General features: G+C 43.5%; 1 protein-coding gene across 1 annotated transcript; it reads left to right on the top strand.

The window, feature by feature from the left end:
• Positions 1-16096: 16096 nt before the first annotated feature.
• LOC307085355 (uncharacterized protein) lies at positions 16097-17144 on the top strand. Its single transcript, XM_079750132.1, has 4 exons — positions 16097-16149; positions 16300-16420; positions 16636-16769; positions 16902-17144. Exons 1-4 carry the CDS (start codon positions 16140-16142, stop codon positions 16961-16963), a joined length of 327 nt encoding a protein of 108 aa, XP_079606258.1. The 5' UTR covers positions 16097-16139; the 3' UTR covers positions 16964-17144.
• The last annotated feature ends 907 nt before the right edge of the window (positions 17145-18051 follow it).

Here is an 18051-nt window from a genome sequence, read left to right as displayed (position 1 = left end):
GGACTGACCACCGCAACCTAGCCTACATCCAGTCGGCAAAGAGGCTCAACTCCCGACAGGCCAAGTGGGCCTTATATTTTGGTCGGTTTAACTTCGCCCTCACCTACCGTCCCGGCTCCCAGAACGTCAACGCCGGATGCTCTGTCCCGCCTTTACTCCCCTGAGGACCCGGGTGCAGACCCAGAGACCATCCTGCCACCTGCTTGTCTCATCGCCACTCTCACCTGGGAGGTGGAGTCCGCGGTTCGTCTAGCTCAGAGGCAGCAGCCAGATCCCGGTCTCGGCCCCCCTAACCGTATGTTCGTTCCTGACGCTGCAAGGTCCAAGGTGCTGACCTGGGCGCACTCCTCCCGGCTCACCTGCCACCCAGGTATCACCCGCACCTTGGACTTCATCCGGCAGCGTTTTTGGTGGTCCACCATGGACCAGGACGTTCGCTCATTTATTTCGGCGTGTGCAACCTGCGCCCGGAATAAGACCTCAACTCGTCCCCACTCCGGGTTACTACGGCCTCTACCCATCCCTAGTCGTCCCTGGTCCCACATAGCCCTGGACTTCGTCACCGGTCTACCCACGTCCGAGGGCAACACCACCATCTTGACCGTGATCGATCGTTTTTCTAAGACCGCCCACTTCATCGCGCTCCCCAAGCTTTCCTCCTCAACGGAGACCGTCAACCTTTTGGTCAGACCTGTGTTCCGCCTGCATGGCATTCCCGCGGACTTAGTCTCTGACAGAGGCCCCCAGTTCACCTCACAGGTTTGGTGGTCATTCTGTAAGGCTCTTGGTGCCACCCCCAGTCTCTCCTCCGGATTTCACCCCCAGTCAATCCGAGCGAGCTAATCAGGAGATGGAGGCGGCACTCCGTTGCATCACCCACGCCAGCCCCACCTCTTGGAACTCTCAGCTGCCCTGGGTTGAATATGCCCATAACACTCTGGTGAACGCCTCCACGGGGCTCTCTCCGTTCATGTCCTCCCTGGGGTACCAACCACCCCTGTTCCCTGAATTGGAGGAAGAGATAGCAGTCCCGTCCGTTCAGACTCATCTGCGCAGATGCCGGCGCACTTGGAGACGCACGCGCTGCGCTACTCCATGCATCCTCTCAACTACAGGCCAACAAGCGCCGACTACCGGCCCCCCAGTACGCCCCCGGACAAGGAGTTTGGCTTCGGGCTAAGGACCTCCCCTTAAAGGGTATTTCTCCCAAACTTTCCCTCCGCTTCATCGGTCCTTTCGAGATCGAGAGAGTCATTAACCCCAGTGCCGTTCGCCTCAGGCTCCCCCCATCCCTCCGGGTACATCCAACCTTCCATGTCTCCCAGGTCAAGCCCGTCTCCACCAGCCCGTTGTCCCCCCCCGTCACACCTCCAACCCTTCCAAGGGTGATTGACAATCATCCGGCTTGGACGGCCCGTCGCCTCCTGGATGTGCGGCGCCGCGGCCGGGGCCACCAGTACCTGGTCGACTGGAAGGGGAATGGTCCTGGGGAGCGTTCCTGGGTTCCCCGGAGGCACATCTTGGATGCCGCACTCATCCGGGACTTTCTCCGAGATCACCCGGCTGTGGGGCGTCCGCCGAGAGGCGTCCGTCGAGGGGGGGTACTGTCACGCTACGTCCTGCTACGCGGTCCAACACCCCCATCTAGTGGCCGCTGGTGGCTTCTGGTCCTCATCCCCTCGACGCACCTGCCGGTAATATGCCAATCACCGTACCCTACTTCAGTCGGGGATTTCCAGTCTGCTGGCGCCAGTTCGTCGTTTACTGCTACAAGTTAGTATCGCCCAACCAGCTCTTGTTCAAGTCTTGCCCCGATTCCTTGCTCCCTTGGTAATCCCCTCTCCCCCTCTCTAGTTCTCCTTCCGCCTGCCTGCCTACCCGTTATCGGACCTTCGCCTGCCTGACTACCCGTCCATCGCTGAGCCCTTGCCTACCCGATCGCCCGCCCGGTACCTGACCCTCCACCTGCCTGTCCCGCCTTGCTTGTGTCAATAAATCCCGTTGCCCTTGCCCTGTCTCCGCCTCCCTGTGTCCAGCACTTGGGTCTCCGCGTTCTGTTCCCTAACATCGTCCAGTTAAAAAAAAAAAAAGCTAAGTCACTTCCTGCTATGGATCTTAACTAAGACTCCCTGCTGTGAGACTGGACTCAGGTCCCGTCCACACGCAGCCGATATTTTGGTGAAACCACAAGTCTTGTGCGTTTCGGCCGTCAAAACGGATCCGGCGGATCCGGTGCCCGAAACCGCTTTTTTCTGAAACCATGTCCCATGGTGGTTTCAAATAAATCCGGACGTATGCGGTTTCGTGTTAGGATTCCTGTGGATGACAGAAACGCAAACGATGATGTCATCGCCCCACTCCTCGACCCTGTATCCTTAGGTATTGGCTAGCCCGCGGCGTCTCAGAACGACAACAACAATGATGGCGGATTACATGCTTGTGACGATTCGGCAGCAGATAATGTCCCTTGTTGGGTTGCAAGTGCAATATTTAATTTTGTTCCTCTACCAAAGTAAGCTCAAAAGGATTACTGACAGAGCACATACACCAAATCTAATTAGATCCACCGCGAAGCGCTAGCAGGAGGTACAGGGACTGTATGTTTGTAAACAGCAAGCAGGCTTCATGCGCATGCTAGCCTCTTCTTCTTCTGTTTTTTGCTGGAGTTCTGTAGCAGAAGCAGCGCCCCTTATGGGCTTGAAATGTGTACTACAGCGTTTCTACAGCTCGATGGGCTTTCGCAATGAATCCGTCTTTACATAGATGTTCCTGAGGCGCATGAAACGAAAACGGATTGTTTTCCTTTGTGTGGACGGGGCCTCAGACTCCCTGCTGTGAGACTGCACTCAGACTCCCTGTTGTGAGACTCAGACTCCCTGCTGTGAGACTTGACTAGGACTCCCTGCTGACTGACTCCCTTCAGAGACTGGAAAGCAAACATTTGTTCAGATTTGAGCTTTGATAAATGGTCATTGTAGGCGTTGTTTGTTTGTTATTCGAAACAACGCAACATTAAACGTATTGCTGCTTTGCAGGGATATAGAATGATTTTAACTTTTTAATTTGAAGCCCAAGATTTAAAAACAGCCATTTGGTGAAGAAGACATACCAGTGGTGTTTCGGATATCAATCTGCATTCTTATCATGAATTTCTGTTTTTGCAGGTACACAGTATCTGTTGCGTGGGACGGATGGCGTCATGTGCTTCTGATTGACTTCTTCAGAAAGGCAACACGTCTGAACACATTCCAACTTCTCTCACACCACACCTTTTGGCTTCAATGGGAATATAGGTAATTTTGGTTTGCCAGTAGCAAAAGCAAACCCCTTTTGAGGTCAATCAACTGGCGAGAATTATGCATTTTAGTTTTGGCCTTCATCTTCCAAAGTCCTTCTCGACCTCTCATATTTTGTTAGAGTTTTATATTGTGGGTTCTTATCCACAACACTACTGATCCAGAGAGGTGATCTCTGTCTACCACTTGGTATAATTAAGGATTACACTCCCATTGCCTTGAGCAATGAAACAGCTGATGCCTGTAACACAAACAAGATTCAAATTTTGTTTCATATAAAATATCAAATATTGTACACACACACATACGCATGCACACAACATTAGGTCTTGTTTAAAATCTAAACCAAAAGCTCCCAGTCGTGTGGTCTTGGACAAGTTGAGCAGGTTGTTCAATGTTTTTTCATTTGAATGACACGTCTCACAGCAGGGAGTCTTAGTTAAGATCCATAGCAGGAAATGACTTAACTTTTTTTTTTTAAACTGGACGATCGTTTTTCATTTTGGTTATGACTCAAATAATGAGTTCATAATATGAAAAGTAAAACTCACCACTGACCGGCGCCATGTTGTGGACAAGGAGTGGGTTCTATGTTTTGTGTTCAGGGAGGCTTCCAAAACAATCATGACTTGTGTAAAGTGTGAGTGGGCTGACCTGGCGAGCCTGATCATGGGCCCGATCAGAAGGCCTCCGGGCGGGCCGTGTGCGGAGTACATCATTGGTTTGCTGTTGGGTTGGTTGTCCACCACCACCAGGTTGAAGGGCAGCTGGCCTCCATCTGGTCACAGTTGGTGGATCATTAACGACCAAACTCACCACAGAACGGCGGCATGTTGTGGGCAAGGAGTGGCTACTCTGTTTATGTTCAGTGAGGTTTCCAAACAAAGTACCATAATGCTCAACTCAACTCAAAACATGGCGACCCTTTAGAAAACAGTACTAAAGGTCTTCAAGTCCTGAACAGTGTGTAACAGTCACTATTCAGGTACTTAGGACAAAAACACGTAGAGACAAAACTAAAATGACCTATTGTCACATTGAACCCAACGGGTGTGGGGAGGGAGGTCTGAATGTGCGTGGTCGTCGTTTCCAGGCTTACTTTGGGCGAGGATCACTGAGGGAGAGAGCAGCAGGAGAGACGAGAGGAGAGCTGAGGAGGCCATTCTGACGGTCGACTTCAACACCTGCGCCAACCTGCGTGATAACCACTGGAGCCAGGTCCTCACACAGTTTACACACTGCAGCAGTTGATTGGACAACTGCTGCATGAAGGGTAAGTATTGGTGAGCACTCTTGCATAAGGCGTATATTCTCTTTCCGCCACTTTCTTTTTTCGCAATCTACAAACATTAACGTAGAGGGACAAAAGACGTATCTTAACGTAGAAGGACAAAATAGATATCAGATGATAGTTCCTATAATGGAATGTTCTGGCAAGGCCTTTCAAAGCAATTGTGAGCAATTGCTTTGAGGGGGGGGGGAGATGGGAGCCTCTTTTTATATATTAGTTAAAAACATATAATTGCCGAAATTGAGTGATAGGTTATGCAATTAAGAAAAAACAACGGTGGGCCTCTTCATAACTAATTTATATATTTTTTTAATTCAATAATGTAATAATTTTTTTAATTTTTTTTACAAACCATCATTTTTGGTGCCCCCCCAGGTACTTGGTGCCCTACGCACTCTGCGTACTCTTCGTATAGGGAGTGGCGGGCCTGCCCAGGGTGGTTTCAAATAAATCCGGACGTATGCGGTTTCGTGTTAGGATTCCTGTGGATCACGAAACGCAAACGATGATGTCATTGCCCCACTCCTCGACCCTGTATCCTTAGGTATTGGCTAGCCCACGGCGTCTCAGAACGACAACAACAATGATGGCGGATTACATGCTTGTGACGATTCGGCAGCAGATAATGTCCCTTGTTGGGTTGCAAGTGCAATATTTAATTTTGTTCCTTTACCAAAGTAAGATCAAAAGGATTACGGACAGAGCACATACACCAAATCTATTTAGATCCACCGCGAAGCGCTAGCAGGAGGTACTGGGACTGTATGTTTTTAAACAGCGCGCAGGCTTCATGCGCATGCTAGCCTCTTCTTCTCCTGTTTTTTGCTGGAGTTCTGTAGCAGAAGCAGCGCCCCTTATGGGCTTGGAATGTGTACTACAGCGTTTCGACAGCTCGGTGGGCTTTCGCAATGAATCCGTCTTTACATACATATTCCTGAGGCGCATGAAACGAAAGCGGATTGTTTTCCTTTGTGTGGACGGGGCCTCTGACTCCCTGCTGTGAGACTGGACTCAGACTCCCTGCCGTGAGACTTGACTAGGATTCCCTGCTGACTGACTCCCTTCAGAGACTGGAAAGCAAACATTTGTTCAGATTTGAGCTTTGATAAATGATCATTGTAGGCGTTGTTCGTTTGTTAATCAAAACAACAACGCAAATTTAAACGTATTGCTGCTTTGCAGGATTTAGATTGATTTTAACTTTTTAATATCAAGCCCAAGATTTACAAACAGCCATTTAGTGAAGAAGACATAACAGTGGTGTTTCAGATGTTCATCTGCATTCATATCATGAATTTCTGTTTTTGCAGGTACGACGGAGGTAGGAGGTAGGCGTAATGTGCTTCTGATTGACTTCGGTGGAAAGGCAACATGTCTGAACACATTCAAACTTCTCTCACACCACACCTTTTGGATTCAATGGGACAATAGGTTATTTTAGTTTGCCATTGGCAAAAGCAAACCCCTTTTGAGGTCAATCAACTGGTGAGCATTAAGCATTTTAGTTTTGTTCTTAAGTATAGTTTTTCTGTTTTTATTTGAGTATTGCAAATGAGCATAGCCAGATTAATGGGATGGATAAGACTAAGCAGACTGTATTTTATATATTTTTTTGCTACATTATTGTTATGCTCATTCATTTTATGAGGTATTTATTTAGAGTGGAAAGGTCTGTATTATACATTTCATTTGTATAAAGGTATCAAGTTGTTTTTGTAGGCAAAAAAATGGAAAATAATTAACTTTAAAAGTTAGAACTTTGCTCACTTCTGTCTCTCTCTTCTCGTGTATTGATTATCTTGAAGTAGAGTATTGATTGTGGGTTTTTATCAACAACACTAGTGACCCAGAGAGGTGATCTCTGTCTACCACTTGGTATAATTCAGGATAACCCTCCCATTGGGTTGAAAAAAGAAACAGCTGATGCCTGCAACACACACATGATTCAAGTTTTATGTTTCATATCAAATATCAAATATTGTACACACAAACACACACTCACACACACACACACACACACACACACACACACACACACACACACACACACATGCACACGACATTAGGTTGTGTTTCTAATCACAACCAGCAGCTCCCACTCGGTGTGGTCTTGGACAAGTTGAGCAAGTTCTTCAATGTATTTTCATATGTTATTCTATAATATACTGTACACATGTATAATTGTGGGTAACAATAAAAATGTTTCCAAGGTTTCTTGATTCAATTCCTCAGAGTCTTATTAGCTTATAGAGCAGGGGTCTTCAATGAGGTTAGCTTGTATCGGCCAATCAAACTCAGTCCTGGTGGTATATAATATGTTCCCTTTAAGAGTTTACTCATTACTCAAACTATAGCTAGGCTACGCTTTATACGTCTACTACTTGTTCAATATGCTTTTTCTTGTGCTGTTGAAGTGAACTTTCGCCTGTTGGTGGAGACTGATGGCTGGTCAGACCGAAGGATCTTCAATCCTGCTGCACACCCACAATAGAGCATCCATTTGGCGCTGACTGAATTTGCAACAAGAGACTCAGAATTCAAGTATGTTATGTACTCCAAATGTGTTAGCCCCTTTAGGTCCTCATTCATCAATCATCTGGTGCATGGAAACGGACCCAGTCCCAGATGCCAGTTTACTTCTTCTACCGTCTGAATAAACTATACTTTATAATCGGCTTAGCTCAGGAGGTAGAGCAGTTGCCTTGTAACCTTGTAAACCTTGTAACCGAAAGGTCGCTAGTTCGATCCCCAGCTGATTGTTGATGTGTCCCTGAGCAAGACACTTAACCCTAACTGCTCCTGACGAGCTGGCTGTTGCCTTGCATGGTTGACTCTGCCGTCGGTGTGTCAATGTGTATATTAACCGATGTAAGTCGCTTTGGATAAAAGCGTCTGCTAAATGCCCTAATTGTAATAATAGAAATCATGTTGGTCATTATGAATTAAAGTAATTTACCTGTTGTCTATTACTGCGTCCTCTTTGCAGGTTCACAAGTGAAAGCAAATTTGGTTTGCCAACCTATTTGACCCAGGTTACTTTTGGTAGAATATTAAAAGTAAAACAAATAACCAATTCTGGCAAATTTTGGTCGATAAAAATGGCACCGTCACACCTGTTGGTAAGATGAAAAGAACAAATGAATCACACACACATACACATTTAAACAGATATCTACCAATATGGCAATCATTTGCTGCTGATATTTAGTTGTACTGCACCTGGTTTATCAGGACTCGAAAACTACTTTGTCCAGCCAGATGACAAGGTTTTCCTGCGCTTCACAACCCTCAAACTGTGACTGTGGCGCCATCTTCCTGCAGATTCCTGAAATACACTGAGGGCTGCTCGAAAATCTTGCAATATTTGTCGCTCGCTTTAACAAATGAGTTGATTTGATATGGAAATTAGTTAAAAAAAAACGAAATGGAGGTCGAATTATAATTACTTATTATTTAATTACTATAATTAAATAAAGGATTGAATTTCTCTTATGAGTATCATTCAATTTTGTTCACACACAAACATACAGACAAACAGACCCACACAAACACACACACAAACGTGTTTTAGTGAATAAGGAAATGTCTCTTATAGACAGAAAGACAAAAGCAGACAAACAGACACAGTCAGGCAGACAGACACATGCATATAGGCAGACAGACAGACAGACAGAAAGACAGACGGACAGATTGAGAGAGAAACAGGCAGGCAAAAAACAGGCAGGAAGAAGGACAGACGGACGGAAAGGGAGACAGAGAGAGAGAGGGACAGACAGGCAGTCAGAAAGATGTTGGATGCAGTGTGGTGCTTCAGTACTCTTGTGGTGCGTCAACTCTATAGTCCAAAGAATTCAATGGTCAAAACGTTAGACAGAACACACAAAATAGAGGCTTTTGTAATACCTACAGCTAGTACATTTTCAGAGCACTCATTTCCTCGACCAGTTTCCAGTTAAAGACGATCAGTATAAAATAAGCCATTGTAATTTAATAATTATAAAAATACTGATTATATGAAGGAGGTGGTCACCGGCTCTAGCCCAAGGTGGCTATCACAAAAGCTAACCATTGCGGACATCGCAGAACCTAAACAACATCAATATTTAACCTAGAAACACAATGTTAAGCTTAAATAGTTACTGTATTTTTTATTACACTGGCGCTAATATTATTAATCGATTGGAAATACGATAGTTTTATATCAGGGTTTATCTATGGGGGCCCCGTTTACATGGCTGGAGGCTAGCTGCTTGCTACATATGCAGTATACTCCTGATGGAAGCTAAATCTGAGACTATAGAGTACAATGGTATAAGCCTCATCATTTTGTGAACTTATTTCGATGAGCTAGAAGTGAAAGAATAACGTCAATAGCACACTTTTCCTGGCTACTACAAGTGATGACACACACACGAGCACACACATACACACACACACACACACACACACACACACACACACATTCACACACACTTGACTGAAATTTGTTGTAAACTATTTTACATTATTTAAATGGTGTGCATGTTGACATTGTTTAGTCCATTTAGAATCTGGTCATATCCCTTCACTTGATTCAAGCCTTCAACATTTCTTCACGTCTTAAACATGTTGATTTACTAAAACATATGTTCAACCTCACTTTGCACTACAGCATTTACCGCATTTTCTGTAGGGAATACATTTTTCATTTATTATTAATGTAGATATTAATAGTTTATTATTATAACTATAGTTATTGATAGTGGTTACATTATTATCTAAAAATAACAATGATATAGTTTAGTGTATATTGTAACAACCTCAAACATACATGAGCTGACATTTTTCTTAAAAGCCAGATTTAGAAACAGAACAGGACAATAATATTACATTGATTTGAATTTATTAATTTTGTGTGTGTGTGTTTTGTGTGTTGAGAGACAATGTTTGTGTGTTTGTGTTATAGAGGAGTGTGTGTGTGTGTGTGTGTGTGTGTGTGTGTGTGTGTGTGTGTGTGTGTGTGTGTTTTCTGGAAAGAATAAGCGTGTGTTTTTGTGTGTGTGTTTTATGGGAGTGTGTGTGTGTGTTATAAGGTTTGTGTGTGTCCCACAAACACATGGGTGTTGCAACTTACTTAAGCTTCACTTTTGCTCACAATTGCTTTGAAAGGTCTTGCCAGAACATTCCATTATAGGAACTATCATCTGATAGGTCTTTTGTCCTTCTACGTTAAGATACGTCTTTTGTCCCTCTACGTTAATGTTTGTAGATAGTAGAGTTGGATGTCTCGAGACCGGTCTCGAGACCACTTTTACGTGGTCTCGGTCTTGTCACAGTCTCGACCGTCTTTGGTCTTGGTCTTGTCTTGGTCTCGGATCCCTCGGTCTTGTCTTGGTCTCATTGTCTTGGTCTTGCGGTCTCAGGTAGACATAGTGGTCGGGAGATTTGCAACAAATAATGTCCATGATACAAAACATAATATTCGATAATGCAACATTAAATGATTTCGCCTTTCACGCCCTTCAAATGCAACCTTTCAAGTGCAACCAATCAATGACATACATGTATTTTTGTTGTGATTAAGAAACTGGCGCTCATCCAATCAAAAGACGCAAGTGTAGCCAGCGCGAAACGTTTTTTTTACGTCGTAGCTGTCAGTCTCAGTCAGACCTACAGTAGTAATAATAATGTCATAATGTCAATTCTGCCATCATTAAATTTGCATTCACCGAACACAAAGAAATTTGCAGTCCAGGGGCAACAAAGAAGCATTCTGCAAAATGCAAGTTTTGCAAAGTCTCTCTAACCGAAACAGCCGGGACGACATCAACGTTCACCAGACACCTGGAGCGGAGTCACCCGGAGAGGTAAGCTAGCAGTATAAATTATTTAGGGGACGGATATTTTTTTGCAAGCTTCAGTTCTTTGCAGACTTACTGAAACATTTTTGACTAAGAGTGTAACTACATGCTAAGTACAGGTAGTTAACTTATCAGTGTCTCTCGGCTACTTAAACATTAACAGTTTTCACCAAAGTTAGATATTTTGGCGAATTCATTGAGTAGAAATACTGTATATCAAAACCATGTCAGTGAGCACTTTAAGGGCTGGTATCATGTGGTTTGTTGTTGATTTTGGCATAATATGGTTGCTGACACGCAAGGAAGGATGAGCAATTTTGGTGCCTCGACATTGCTAGGTTAGCACTAGCGGCATTCTCGACGATGAAGCCAGATCATATCAGAGCAGCTCTGGCCTAGATAGCAAGGATGATGATGGAATTTAGCCTTAATTTTATAGTTAATAAAACTCAATTTCTCTCCATTCCCAAAACGCTGCTTTGACATCTGTTTTCGACTGACATTGTGTCATAAAAGCTGTGAGGTAAAAACGTCCTAAAACCAGAGACACTTATGAAGGAGAAAGTACAATTTGACATGTTGATTGTTTAGTGACAGCTCGAAACTCCTTGCAACGAGTTTGATTCACACGCCGCAACTCCTCGTCATGAATCTTAAGACTTTTTTGAATATGTATATTTTTTTCTTTAATTTCTTGTCATCAGCTGTGTCTGATGCTGGCTGACACATAAGGAGGCTTAATGCAACGTGAAAAATCAATTTTCTGTTCATGTGTCATACTGGATTGGATGAGGTTATTTTGTATGTAAAGACCTGCACTCATTGATAGATTTAAAATTACTGCATTGTAAGATACAGTAGTTTGTTGTGGTTGAATAGAAACAGATGACTTACAGATTCTTTTTCCCCTATGTTGTAGGTACTTGGAGTACAAAGCTAGATCTACAGCATCATTGTCTGATCCAACACAGCCACAAATAGCGGTGTTTGCTTCAAACATCCAGCTATATTCTCCAAATTCATCCAGGCAACAGGCTATCACCCAGTCCATCCTCCAGGACCTCATAGTTGGATGTTCTCTCCCCCTGTCTATCGTTGAGAATCCATACTTTAGACACTTCCTGAATGTCCTGGATAGCAAATACACTCCTATGTCAAGGGCCACTTTGACAGAGAGGTTGATTCCTCACCTTGTCAAAAAAGTTAAGGATGACATAATCAAAGCCCTTGAAGTCCAGCCAAATGTAGCAATAACAACAGACCTCTGGTCTGACCAGAGGCCTCGGTCCTTCCTGGGAGTTACTGCTCATGTTATCTGCAAGAACAAGGACTCCTACATTTTACAGTCTTTTTTGCTAGACTGTAGCCATTTCACAGGGAAGCACTGTGGTGAACGAATTGCCTTAGCATTTGACAGCATTGTTGAGGAGTATGGCATTGGCCATAAGATAACCTACATCCTGACGGATAACGCGTCCAATATGAAGCGGGCCTTTAAAGTCAGGATGCTAGAAGTAGAGCAGCCTGAAGGTGACAGCAGCGATGAGCTCGATGATGAAACAATGTGGGAGGATGCAGAGGATTCTGATCCATGTTCAACGGGTGAACGTCTCTCTTGCTTTGCCCACTCGCTGCAACTCGTGATTAATGAGTGTGTGAATGTGTGGCACTTTTTCAAGGCCTTTTGATCAGAGAGGCAGACAGAGATGCAGCTGCAGCACGAATAGAAGAAGATGCAGAAGCATCGGATAGTGACTCCGCCCCACCGCCGAAACAGCGTCTTCTTTCACGCTACAAGACCTTTAGGTTGCAACGCAGCACAACCCAGGATTCGAGCACTGATGCACAAATACGCAAGTACCTAGACAGCATAAATGACTGTGACTGTGATGCACTCACCTTTTGGTCGAAAAACAAAGAGCGTTTCCCCAGTCTGCACAGTGTTGTCATGAAAGTCCTCTCTGTCCCTGCCTCTTCTGCCCCAGTTGAGAGAGTTTTTAGTAGAGGTGGAATTCTAATGAGACCCCACTGTGTACGGCTAGGCTGTAAGCTGTTGCAATCTTTAATTTTCCTGAAGTGCAATCAGCCACTATTTTAAAATGTGAACTGTTTTCTCTCACTCCCTCCACTCTGAAAATATGCCTGTTTAGTTAAGTGATGCCCTCATTCTGTGTCTCTCTCTCTCTCTCTCTCTCTCTCTCTCTCCCTCTCTCTCTCTCTCTTTTAAGTATCATCTGTTATGTGTTTATAGTGTCTGTTCTGTTGTTCTTGCCTTACTGAAGAACAGGCTTTATATTATTGGCAGTATGTTGTAATCACATGCTATTGCAGACATCAAGATGTCAGCATCTTGTCTCTATTCTTGTTAATGCAACATTTGATGTGCAGTTTGTATTGGTATGTAGAATTTGTAGTTTGCATTTGATTCATGTGACATGTGCGCATGTCATTGTTGTTTACTGTATTTTATTTAAAATGGAGTTGTTTAACTAAATAAATGTGACCATTGACATTAAAATAACATCTGCATATCACATTGTTTTGACTTCACAGGCTTAATCCATTTCTGGCAAGGTTATAATTGTGTATCTTCAATTTCATCTACAAATTAAGTATAATTGTAATTAGTTACATATTTCCCATAGCTGTTGGAGGTGTTAGCTGTTTTATCAGATGACTTTTGGACCAGTTAGTACCAGTCAGTCAGTAATATCAGTCCTCAACAGCAGACAAAGGAGTCTCAATCCTCTAATAGTGCAGTAACAGCTGTCATGCAATTGCTATACATAGTTTATCTCACCCAGTCTACGAAAACATTTACAGTGAGTGAGCTCACAGTCACACACATTCATGACAAGCTCTGTCTCTGCATTGTTCTGTCTGTAGTTGAAATAATACCTTCTTCAATTGAATTTAAACTGGGACTGAACCTCTTACCCCAGTATGCTGCTCTTATTCAACTGATGCAAGTTATGGTGTAACACTAGCTCACTAGCTGTTTTTTTTGTTGGTTTTTTTGGTCTCGGTCTTGGTCTCGTCTCGGTCTCGTCTCGACTTTGTCTTGGTCTTGACTCAGTCTGTCTTGGCCTTGGTCTCGTCTTGGTCTCGGTCTTGATACCCTCTGGTCTTGGTAGTGTCTTGGTCTCGGTTTAGGCGGTCTTGACAACAAGTCTAGTAGATAGCGAAAAAAGACAGTGGCGGAAAGAGAATATACGCCGTAAGCAAGAGTGCTCACCAATACTTACCCTTCATGCAGCAGTTGTCCAATCAACTGCTGCAGTGTGTAAACTGTGTGAGGACCTGGCTCCAGTGGTTATCACGCAGGTTGGCGCAGGTGTTGAAGTCGACCGTCAGAATGGCCTCCTCAGCTCTGCTCTCGTCTCTCCTGCTGCTCTCTCTCTCAGGGATCCTCGCCCAAAGTAAGCCTGGAAACGACGACCACGCACATTCAGACCTCCCTCCCCACACCCGTTGGGTTCAATGTGACAATAGGTCATTTTAGTTTTGTCTTTACGTGTTTTTGTCCAAAGTACCTGAATAGTGACTGTGACACACTGTTCAGGACTCGAATACCTTTAGTACTGTTTTCTAAAGGGTCGCCATGTTTTGAGTTTAGTTGAGCATTATGGTACTTTGTATGGAAACCTCACTGAACATAAGCAGAGTAGCCACTCCTTGCCCACAACATGCCGCCGTTCTGTGGTGAGTTTGGTCTTTAATGATCCACCAACTGTGACCGGATGGAGGCCAGCTGCCCTTCAACCTGGTGGTGGTGGACAACCAACCCAAAAGCAAACCAATGATGTACTCCGCACACGCCCCGCCCGGAGGCCTTCTGATCGGGGCCATGATCAGGTTTGCCAGGTCAGCCCACTAACACTTTACACAAGTCATGATTGTTTTGGAAGCCTCCCTGAACACAAAACATAGAACCCACTCCTTGTCCACAACATGGCGCCGGTCAGTGGTGAGTTTTACTTTTCATATTATGAACTCATTATTTGAGTCATAACCAAAATGAAAAACGATCGTCCAGTTAAAAAAAAAAAAAGTTAAGTACCTTTCTGCTATGGATCTTAACTAAGACTCCCTGCTGTGAGACTGGACTCAGGTCCCGTCCACACGCAGCCGATATTTTGGTGAAACCACACAAGTCTTGTGCATTTCGGCCGACCGTCAAGACGGATCCGGCGGATCCGGTGCCCGAAACCGCTTTTTTCTGAAACCATGTCCCAGGGTGGTTTCAAATAAATCCGGACCTATGCGGTTTCGGGTTAGGATTCCTGTGGATGAAACGCAAACGATGATGTCATCGCCCCACTCCTCGACCCTGTAGCCTTAGGTATTGGCTAGCCCGCGGCATCTCAGAACGACAACAACTGGGACTGTATGTTCTTATCATGAATTTCTGTTTTTGCAGGTACAGAGCATCTGTTGCGTGGGACGGATGACGTTATGTGCTTCTGATGGACTTCGTCAGAAAGGCAACATGTCTGAACACATTCAAATTTCTCTCACACCACACCTTTTGGCTTCAATGGGACAATAGGTCATTTTAGTTTGCCAGTAGCAAAAGCAAACCCCTTTTGAGGTCAATCAACTGGTGAGCATTAAGCATTTTAGTTTTGGCCTTCATCTTTCAAAGTCCTTCTCGACCTCTCGTATTTTGGTAGAGTTTTATATTGTGGGTTCTTATCCACAACACAAGTCATCCAGAGATGTGATCTCTGTCTACCACTTGGTATGATTAAGGATAACCCTCCAATTGGCTTGAGGAATGAAACAGCTGATGCCCGTAACACAAACATGATTCAAATTTTATGTTTCATGTAAAATATCAAATATTGTCCACACACACACACGCATGCACACAACATTAGGTCTCGTTTACAATAAAAACCAAAAGCTCCCAGTCATGTGGTCTTGGACAAGTTGAGCAGGTTGTTCAATGTTTTTTCATTTGTCATTCTATGATATACTGTCTTCTAGAGTCTTAGTCAGTGATGTTTATTTAGTAAAATGGTCAAAAACGGAGCAGCCCCAGAACAGAGGACGAAAATACAGAAAAAATAAGAAAGAAAAAATTATTAAAGATGAAGTTAAAAAAAATTACATAAATACTAAAAAACAACCAGACAGAAAACAGATAAACAAACACACATGCAAACAGCGACTGGACAAACAGCGACCCAGTCCAAATTACATCATTTTTACACATGGAGGACCAGAGAACAGAGTTATGTTAGCAACTATACACAGAAATAGAGATCATAATGAGAACATTAATGAGATAAGACGGTTATGTCTATTATATTGTAAACCTCTTGACCCTGTGTTTTATTTAATAGAATTGTTCACCGTTAGGATGCAGAACCAAAGGCAAGTTGAGGTTTAAACACTTTTGACTGCAAGAAGAGAGGATGAAACAACGTAGGATATTTCACAAACATAGCAAAGTCATCCGGGTTGGATGACTTTCCAAGGTGTTGACCAAGACAGATGTAAATCTGTGTTAAGGTGTTGTAATAATTACTTAGAATGCCAGTTCCTGGGCATATTGCCCAGTAACTAGTCTGGGGGTGGTTATCTTCTTGCGATAACAACGTCTTCCCTGAGGTTGACTATAAAAGCAGGGGCCCCAAGGGCAGTAACCTCACCAACGACTCCCATCGCTGCAGAAGAACACAACCAGTGAAGATCAACCTTCCAGACATGGCCCAAGGTAGGAGATACACACCTCTGACTTTTAGGGTAAGGGTTAGCCATCGGATTTTGGACAAACATTAAGAGTCTATTCATTACTCAGCCAAAGCTAGACTAGGTTTTATACATCTACTACTTGCTCCTTATACTTTTCCTTGTGCTGTTGAAGTGAACTTTAAACTGGTGGTGACTGCTGATGGCAAGACTACTGAATACAATCCCTCTACGGAATGCAACCAGCGACTCATATGGGCGTTGACAGATTTGAAAGAATCAGTCTCAAACTTCAAGTAGGTTGTGTAGTCAAAATGTGTCCCTATTTGGTCCTCAATCCTTATTCATCGATCATCTGATGCATTGAAATGGAGTCCTGCATCCCAGTTTACTTCCTCCACATAATCTGGAAGATTAAACGATTTCAAATAAAACATTATTTCAGAAACCCAGATGGTCATTATGAATGAAAGTAATGTACCTGTTGTCTATTTCTGTGTCCTCGTTACAGTTTCGAGTCTGGAAGCAAATTTGGATTGCCACCCTATTTAACCCGGGTGACTTTTGGTAATAATATTATTACCAAAACTGAGAACAGCTTCTGGCAAATTCTGGTCAAAAACCACAACATGATCACCCCTGTTGGTAAGCTGAGAGCACTACATCATGCAAACACACACACACACACACACACACACACACACAAACATATGTCTATACATATGGTAACTTTTTATTGGCTGCTGATATTTAGATGTGTTTAATCTGGTTTTTCAGGACTCTGCAAATACGTTGTCCAGGACAGAGACGTGATCATCCTGCGCTACATGACCGTGTGATCCTGACTGTGGCGCCATCTTCCTGCAGGGTCCTGAATTACACTGAGTGCTGCTCGACTCTCCTTAAACATGATGATTATCTAGTCTGAAGATATCAAACCTAAAAAATGTGTTTAATTCAAAATACATAGAAATGATTTGGAAGTGAAACATATAAATTGGAATAAAGGATTGAAATTATCTCATGCGTATCATTCCACTGTTTTTGCACACACTCACTCACAGTAACCAGCCCCCACTTCCTGCCATCCTATCTCTTGGATGTACACAAAAACAGATCTTCACGTTTATTTAGATAGTTATGAAGTTATTAATAGGGTTCTTTATAGTTATTAGTAATACAGATATAGATAATTAGCATTAATATAGTTCCGTTTATATTGTATGAACTGCCTACATATTAGATATTTTTCTTAAAATAAGATTCATGAACGAAATAGTACAAAACATTACATTTATTTGGATGTATTCATTTTTAACCATACAGTATAGGTTCATTACCATTTGAAAGCTGTGCAAAGAATTTATATATACAGAGAAATGTCACGTAATGCACATTAATATTGTGCATTCAAGGGGTGTGTTTGTGTGTTTCTATGTAATGTGTGTGTGTGTGTGTGTGTGTGTGTGTGTGTGTGTGTGTGTGTGTGTGTGTGTGTGTGTGTGTGTGTGTGTGTGTGTTCTGGAAAGAATAAGCGTGTGTTTTTGTGTGTGTGTTTTATGGGAGTGTGTGTGTGTTATAAGGTTTGCGTGTGTCCCACAAACAAATGGGTGTTGCAACTTTACTTTTGCTCACAATTGCTTTGAAAGGCCTTGCCAGAACATCCCATTATAGGAACTATCATGTGATATGTATTTTGTCCTTCTACGTTAAGATACGTCTTTTGTCCCTCTACGTTAATGTTTGTAGATCGTGAAAAAAGAAAGTGGCGGAAAGAGAATATACGCCGTATGCAAGAGTGCTCACCAATACTTACCCTTCATGCAGCAGTTGTCCAATCAACTGCTGCAGTGTGTAAACTGTGTGAGGACCTGGCTCCAGTGGTTATCACGCAGGTTGGCGCAGGTGTTGAAGTCGACCGTCAGAA

Source organism: Pollachius pollachius (assembly GCF_949987615.1).
Source record: "Pollachius pollachius genome assembly, chromosome: 13".
NCBI classification, from domain to species: domain Eukaryota; kingdom Metazoa; phylum Chordata; class Actinopteri; order Gadiformes; family Gadidae; genus Pollachius; species Pollachius pollachius.
This window is presented reverse-complemented; position numbering and strand designations above follow the sequence as displayed.

Bases quoted from the DNA above. Each gene is read 5' to 3' on its own strand.
- LOC307085355 (XM_079750132.1), top strand. The intron at 16,421-16,635 runs GTAGGTTGTGTA...TCCTCGTTACAG, and splicing joins GAATCAGTCTCAAACTTCAA to TTTCGAGTCTGGAAGCAAAT. The intron at 16,770-16,901 runs GTAAGCTGAGAG...CTGGTTTTTCAG, and splicing joins CAACATGATCACCCCTGTTG to GACTCTGCAAATACGTTGTC.